General features: G+C 43.3%; 1 protein-coding gene and 1 pseudogene across 1 annotated transcript; both read left to right on the top strand.

Annotated features, from left to right (window-relative positions):
• Positions 1-2,659: 2,659 nt before the first annotated feature.
• On the top strand, positions 2,660-3,598 carry LOC140913770 (olfactory receptor 5J3-like). The gene has a single exon (XM_073350568.1). It carries the CDS (start codon positions 2,660-2,662, stop codon positions 3,596-3,598), a length of 939 nt encoding a protein of 312 aa, XP_073206669.1.
• A 1,608-nt stretch (positions 3,599-5,206) lies between these two features.
• Positions 5,207-5,936, top strand: LOC140912778 (olfactory receptor 5AP2-like; annotated as a pseudogene).
• Positions 5,937-7,558: the final 1,622 nt, after the last annotated feature.

The raw sequence follows: 7,558 nt of genomic DNA on the forward strand, positions 1-7,558 counted from the left end.
CCACTGTACTGGGTTCACCGAAAACACATAGTAAGAGATAGTTCCTGCCCTCAAGAGCTTATAGGCTAACAAACAAGACAGAAGAGGGTGGGTGAAAGGAAGGTTTATTATCCAAATTTAATAAAGAGGGAATTGAGGCAAAGAGGAAATCTTTGTCCGAAATCACACAGGCATTCTGTAGCAGAGCCAGGACTTAAAAGGCCAATCTCAGTCTAATGCCCCTAGCGCCAGTCTGACCATTATCCAGTGTTGTGTATGGATGTGAGTAGGGGTGGGGGAGGGGGAGGACAGACACTTGGATCCAATGGGTTGTGGTGTGGCCGATCTCTCACCATAAGGGGGAAATAACAATAATTATTTGCACTGCAGCAGCTCCAGACATCTTTGTGTTTGTTTGAAAAATGTGACCAGTGGGTAGCATTGGAAAGGCGGAGGTGGTAGATGACATTTCAATAGCAGAGGATCCTCAAGGTGTTGAGAGCCTGTGAAGGGCCTTGGATTGAAAACAAGCTGTTTGTGTGTGATGAAATGGGGAAGGGGGAGCCAGAAGAAGGAAGCAAATGGAGAAAGCCTCACTTTTGAGGTGTTACATAGTTTTGGGTTCATGTCTCTTCAGCCTTCTTTCTTCCTTCTTTCTCTCTTCCTCCCCATTCTTCTCACACTCCTTGTCTACACAGCAACTTCTCCATTTATCTTATTCTCTCACCTGTGGCTTCTGGCATTCCCTGTATGCTACCTTTTCCAGGCATCCTGCCTCCCTCCTTCAGAGCCTTGCTTTGCACACAATTTCCCATCGTCGCTTCTGTGCCAACATTATTCCTTCACCTTTTCCTGTCTACCTCATACTCCTGTGTCATGGCGAATGGCCCAGAGAGATGAAGGACCTGGCAGTGTGTACCACTAGTAGGTGTAAGCAGTTGGGACTGCAGACAAGTGGCCAGAAAGCTCCTAGAGAAGGAAAGCATAGACCGAAGGCACAGTTGCCAATTCTCATGATATTTGGTGCTTCTCTTAAAGCCCCAGCTCCTTCAGCCATGTGATCACTTAAGAATCTCAGATTTTTTTAAGTATGTTTCTAGCCCTCAGAGTTGCTAAGAAAAGCTTGGAAACGTGACCCCCTTCAGGGCCCAGAAACATTGTTCCATTGCAATTTGCTGACTGAATGAAATTGAAACATTTCGTGAAGACAGGCCAATTTCACTGCAGCACCACGGAATTGGGGAAACTCTGCCTACATGAGAATTCTGCCTGGTTTCTGCTAGTTCACTTTCCCAGCTCCTTGGCAACTTGCCATGTGGCCTGCTAGCAACCAGAGTCCACGGCCTTGGAGCTGCTACACATGCCATTGCCCTGGGGGCTGGGTACACCCAAAATTTCCAGGGTCCATGGCTCCAGGAATCCATTCCCTTTTTCAGAGACTTACTTTTTCAAATACTGGGGGTTTGGTCCTAACCCAACAAATTCTGAAATAACAAAATCTTGCAAAAACAAAACCTTTCCCTGCCCTTCTCTCCGGACCACCCTTAGGCTTAGGCAGCAAACACAGCTGTGTAGGGCACCTGAAAATTTGGGCCACCCCTGAGTCTTAATATCCACCTACCCGCCTCTTCCTATCCCTGTTGCTGGTGGCTGCTGCAGCCTGGTGAGTCTTCCTCTGGAAGGGATCGAGTTAACTTAAAAGTGAAAAAGCCTCCAGCCTGCCAGACCTATTAGCACAACAATGAAATTCTTAAAGAGCCATTAAAGTGGTAATGGAACCATTTAATGGGCATTTGCCAGCTCCTGGATATATACTGTCAGTTTCTGAATTTACTGACAAAAACAGTTGTGCATCACTGTGATATTTACTCAGAACATGTTAGTCTACCGGAGCTACGTTTAAAATCTGCTTTAAAAATATTTCATCAGTATGTTGCTGAAGATTATAAAATCACAACTCTAAAAAAATTGCTGTCATCCCCCTAAGGCTGCCATTGGGCACAGGGTTTAAAAATACTTCTTAAGACCCCATATATCCTAAAGATGGATCTACCCTTTCTAAACCCTTTCTGTATTATTTTAAAAAGGTCTCAAGATTTTAAGCCAATCGCATGATTTTTGGAAGCCTGGTTCCTGGTTTTCAAACGCTTGGGATTAGCAACAGGGGATATGTTATGAAGCAGCAGTAACCAAGTGACTGGGACACAACTGAGATGCTGTAGTCATCTAAAAGGGTTATCTGGGAGGAGTCTGAACCCAGAGAATAGGATCCCAAGTACGAGAGCTTTCTAACTTACCCTTAGTGAGCAGACAATATAAAGTAAACTCATAATTCATGCAGGTATATTTCATTGGGGAAAATTTGTAAGAATGTGCTTGAATTTGGAAATTCCCCAAGGGGAACTGGATGCCTAATTCCAGTCAATTTTATGGAGACTGGGATGCCAAAATCTCCTAGAGAGCTTTGAAAATCCCAGTCCTCATGAAAAGGGAGTGTAAATCAAAAAGTCCATCTCAACTTTTCCCAGACATCAGGGTGGCTGGTTTCCTGTAAGATATTCACTACCCACTCTCAAGCCCGGTGGTGCCATTCAGATTTAATTCATGCCATGAAATTTCCTTCTTCCACGCTGCTTTCTCTTATTATCCGGCAGGTATGGTTTCATGTACCCCTGTATAAATGGCTGAGGGCAATCACAGCATGGTGACCCAGTTCATCCTCCTGGGGTTGACAGATCGTGAGGAGCTGCAGATACCCCTCTTTGCGGTGTTTCTGGTGATCTATATTCTTACGCTGGTGGGGAATCTCGGGATGATCATGTTGATCAGGGTTGATCCCCGACTCCATACCCCCATGTACTTCTTCCTCAGTAACCTGTCTGTCACTGACCTTTGCTATTCCTCAGTCTTCACTCCGAGGATGCTGGTGAATTTCTTAGTGGGGAGTAAAAGCATTTCTTACTCTGCCTGTATTGCCCAACACTTCTCCTTCGCTGTTTTTGTGACCACAGAAGGGTTTCTGCTGGCCGTGATGGCATGCGACCGCTATGTAGCCATCTGTAACCCTCTGCTGTACACTGCTGTTATGTCTAAGAGAGTCTGTTTTCGTCTAGTGGCTGGCTCATATGTAGGGGGGCTCGTGAACTCACTGACCCACACATGTGGCTTGTTGAGGTTGTCATTCTGCGGGCCCAACATCATCAATCATTACTTTTGTGACACTAACCCATTGCTGAAGCTCGCCTGCTCTGATAACCGCATCAATGAGATTTTGCTCATAATGTTCTCTGGGGTTATTGCCATGTCCACCCTCCTGATTGTCATCATCTCTTATCTGTACATCCTCTTCTCTATCCTGAGGATCCACTCTGCTACGGGCAGGCAGAAAGCCTTCTCCACCTGTGCCTCTCATCTGACAGCTGTCACCATGCTCTATGTACCTGTGAGCTTAAGCCACATACAACCCAGTTCCACCTACTCGCTGGAACAGGAGAAAATCTCTGCTGTGTTTTATACCCTGGTGGTCCCCATGCTGAACCCCCTTATTTACAGCCTGAGGAACAAGGAGATTAAGGATGCTCTAAAGAGGGTGGTAGACTGGAAAAACATTCTCACCTAATTTGTTCACCATGACAATTCCAGTCAATTGAGAAGAACAATTGGAAGAAGGAGAGGAGTATCGTCTATGTGTCACTGCCTTCATTTGTGTATCTCAAATGTTGTACAGGAATTAAATGAACCTCAAAGAACTGATGTAGCATGTGGAAATTACGTTTTACGATTGCTTGAGAGGAACAATGTTACCTAATGTCCTGTCATTATGTGGTTGTTCCAACAGACACCCTTCCTTATTTCTTGACCATGAATCTATTTGAAATGCTGCCCTGAAAGGTTATCTGAGATTTAAAATAAAATAAAACTTGTTTCTAACTTTAATTTCTTAATGTGTTGCTCTGATTAATGCTCAGTATGTAACTTGCACTATGAGAATTCAATACTTTTGCTCTCTTTAGTGTCTGGGCCTCATAAGGGCTTTGTGAGCCTGACACAATTAATCTCTATCCCCTTTATAACAGCCCTTAACGTAGCTGAAGACTGTTATTAGGTCCCTCCTCAGTCGTCTTGTCTCAAAACAAGACATGCCCAATTTTTTTTTAAATCTTTCCTAATAAATCAGATTTTGCAAACCCCTTTTGTCATTTTTGTTTTTCCCCTCTGGACTCTCTCCTATTTGCCCACATCTTTTCTAAAGTGTGACTCCCAAACCTAGACACAGAACTTCAACTGCAGCCTCACCAGTGCCAAGTACAGCCAAACAGTTACTTCCTTGGTCTTACATACAACACTCCTGGTAATACACCCCAGACAGCCTTTTTCAGAACTGCATCTCATTGTTGGCTGATACTCAACTTGTGATCCACTTGAACTCTCAGATCCACCTCAGCTGCACTTCTCTCTAGCAGGTTATTCCTCACATTGTATTTGTGCATTTGATTTTTCCTTCCAGAGTGAAGTACTTTGCACTTGTCTTTATATTGATCACATCTATACTCAGACCAGTCCTATATACATCTATTCTCAACAGTGCTATCATATATACTTAGGCTTGGAAGGAATAGACTTTTCTCAAAAAAATGTTGGTAAATGTTGATTTCACCACAAGCACACAAACCAATGAAAAAAATATTGCTTTCAATAATTGAAATGTACAGCTAGGCAAGAGTAAGAAAAATTGCAGCTTGAGAATGTACAAGAGTTTGATTTAAGGATATTTATTTTGACATGTGATGTTGTTGACAATTTGTGTTTTAACAGTTATAAAGCTTTAACTTTTTGAATCTCAGTGTTGGCTGTCATTAAAAAAATTATGTCTGACCTCCCATTGCCTGATCTCCCATAATTTCTTGCGACTGTAAAGGTTTGAACATTTAAAACAAAAAGACTTAAAAATAAACATTGATATTATTAATTAAAATTATAAAAAATATTTTAAAAAATAAAATTCTGAACAAGGCTCTCTGTACTTTTTATACAGCTTTATTCTCAATCATCTTTCTGTCACCTTATTCTGTTCTCCATCTGTACCTCTTGTCTCTTATTTTAAGCTTACATTATGAGCTCCTTTGGCCAGAGATTGTCTTTTTGTTATATGTTTGTACAGCACCTAACAGAAGGGGGTTGGGATTAAGCCTAATTCTAATGAATTAATTCAGTACTATCAATAATAATGCTCATGTAATGTTACTCCCACCAATACCGTATATTTCAGAGGGGTAGCTGGGTTAGCCTGTTTCAGCAAAGACAATGAGGAGTCCTGTGGCACCTTAAAGATGAACAAGGAAGCTTTGCCTGGTGGCGGTAATGGCATCTGATCACTTCCTAGCACTCGGTAGCCCCTTGCTCTAGAGCCTCATCATGTCAACGATACTGTGTGTGTTTACTAGCGGTTGCTTCCTACATATGTGGCTTTGTGAACGCGGTTCTTCAGACTCCATTTATAATTTACCCTGTCCTTCTGTGACTCCAATGTCATTCACCATTTCTTCTGTGACATCCCCCCAATCCTTAAGCTGTCCTGCTCCGACACCCACAACGCTAACACAGTGTATTTCACCTTGTCCACTATAGTGGTCATGACTACGATTCTCATTGTACTATTCTTCTACATGTACATCCTCATTGCCATCCTGAAGATCCACTCTGTCAAGGGCAGACGCAAAACCTTCTCCACCTGCGCCTCCCACCTGATGGCCGTAACAATTTTCTACGGGATTTTGATCTTCATGTATTTACAACCCAGTTCCGACTACACCACAGACCCAGACAAGATCATCTCTGTGTTTTATATACTCATAATTATCATGCTGAATCCCCTGATCTACAGCTTGAGGAACAAGGAGATGAAGGATGCCTTTAGAAGGATGATAAACAGGAAGGTTTGTTCTCAGTTAATATAATTATTGGGATTTGTGCTTATCAATAAACCAGTGATGAATTAATAGTGAATTCTCTGTGTCATAGCTCTGATTTCTTTGTTTTAACTGTATTCTGTGGCTTGTTCGGAAAAAAAAGGAATCCAAGACTGTTAATCTTGGAAATTCAGTTTCCCATGTTCAAGAATGACTGCGAGGCTGCAAAGAATACAGACGCTCCCCGACTTATGCAAGCTACCGTTCCGGAATGCCTCGTGTACCTCGAGTTTTGCGTAAATCGGAAACGTATCTCCGACCATTAAGCGCAAAAAAAACCCCAAAGAAACTCCTATTTCTAGTTTACGGAACTTTTCCCATAATCTCGGATTTGCGTAACTCGGTGAGAGTCTGTGCACTATTGTAAGGGAGCATTTGTCACAGTTCCCCTCTGACTCCCTTTGCTGGATATGCACCGACTTGTGTTGAGGGGAATCCCATCTTGGATCCCCAGTTGTTTTAAGGTGCCAGAGATTGAATGGAGCCAGTCACTGCTGCCGTCTTGGGGTTCCTAGGCACACAATAGGGTGCAGGCCCTCAGCCTAGCGCCCTTTCTGGAGAGCTAGAACCTGCTATCTAGCTGCCTAGTCCCTGGGCTCAGGGATGACTTTTCAGACTCTGCCATAGCTTAAACACCCCGTGTCCTAGAATGCCACCAAACAGTGTGAGCCTTCTAGGTTACAGCTGAACTCTCCCATAGGGCCACACAGTATGTGTAAAGAATATAACACAGAGAGAGAGACACTCTGAACAGGAATCTAACACGGCAGAGCGAACACTTCACCAGTAAAGCACAAGCTCATTCAGAAAAGGACACACATCCTAACTTCAATGGGCCTCACTAGCTCATCCTTTCCTTGGGAGTCCCCTTGTGTATACATCTATGTTCAGAAAGACTGCTCCTCTCCCTCCTCATCTAGCTCCTACACACAGCTCCTCTCAGTTTGAGCTGGTCAAACATGGCCAGGTAGAGCCCAAATTGAGCAGCTTTTGCCCTTTTATAAGCATCTTACTCTCTGTCAGGTGACCTCATGATCAGCCTCTGCGGATGGCCAGATACTCCTACCAGACAACCACTGCTTCCCCCTCCCACCTCCCGCCTCCCACCCGCATCAACAGAAAGTTTAGATAGAAAATTTTCAACCACCTCCAGCCAGGAACAGATCCAAAACTAATTGAAGCCAATGAAAAGACTCCGATTGACTTCAGTCAATATTTGGCTCAGTCTGCAGGAGTTTAAGTAGGGATATTCAAAAGGCACCAAACTCCCATTCCAGGGAGTTGTCCAGGGAACTGGATGTCTAACTGCTCATTGAAAATGTGCATTTGCTCACAGGCAGTTGTTGATTGCACTATGGGGTTTCCAATCCTGGACCGGTATTGAAGTGTTGAAAGGAAAATAGCATTGGAAGCCAAATGAGTTTGGCCCACACACATATTGCCAGTTTAAGAACATCATGACGTTAATCAATAGAGTAACTTTGATGTCTTTTTAGTGATGGCAGTATGGCTTCATTCCATTTTGCACATATATGGAAAAATCATAAGTAGTATTCCTAGGAGCACAAGAAGTGGATTTAAGTGATTGATGATTCAGAGAAAACTTCCCT

Source organism: Lepidochelys kempii, chromosome 6 (genome assembly GCF_965140265.1).
Source record: "Lepidochelys kempii isolate rLepKem1 chromosome 6, rLepKem1.hap2, whole genome shotgun sequence".
NCBI classification, from domain to species: domain Eukaryota; kingdom Metazoa; phylum Chordata; order Testudines; family Cheloniidae; genus Lepidochelys; species Lepidochelys kempii.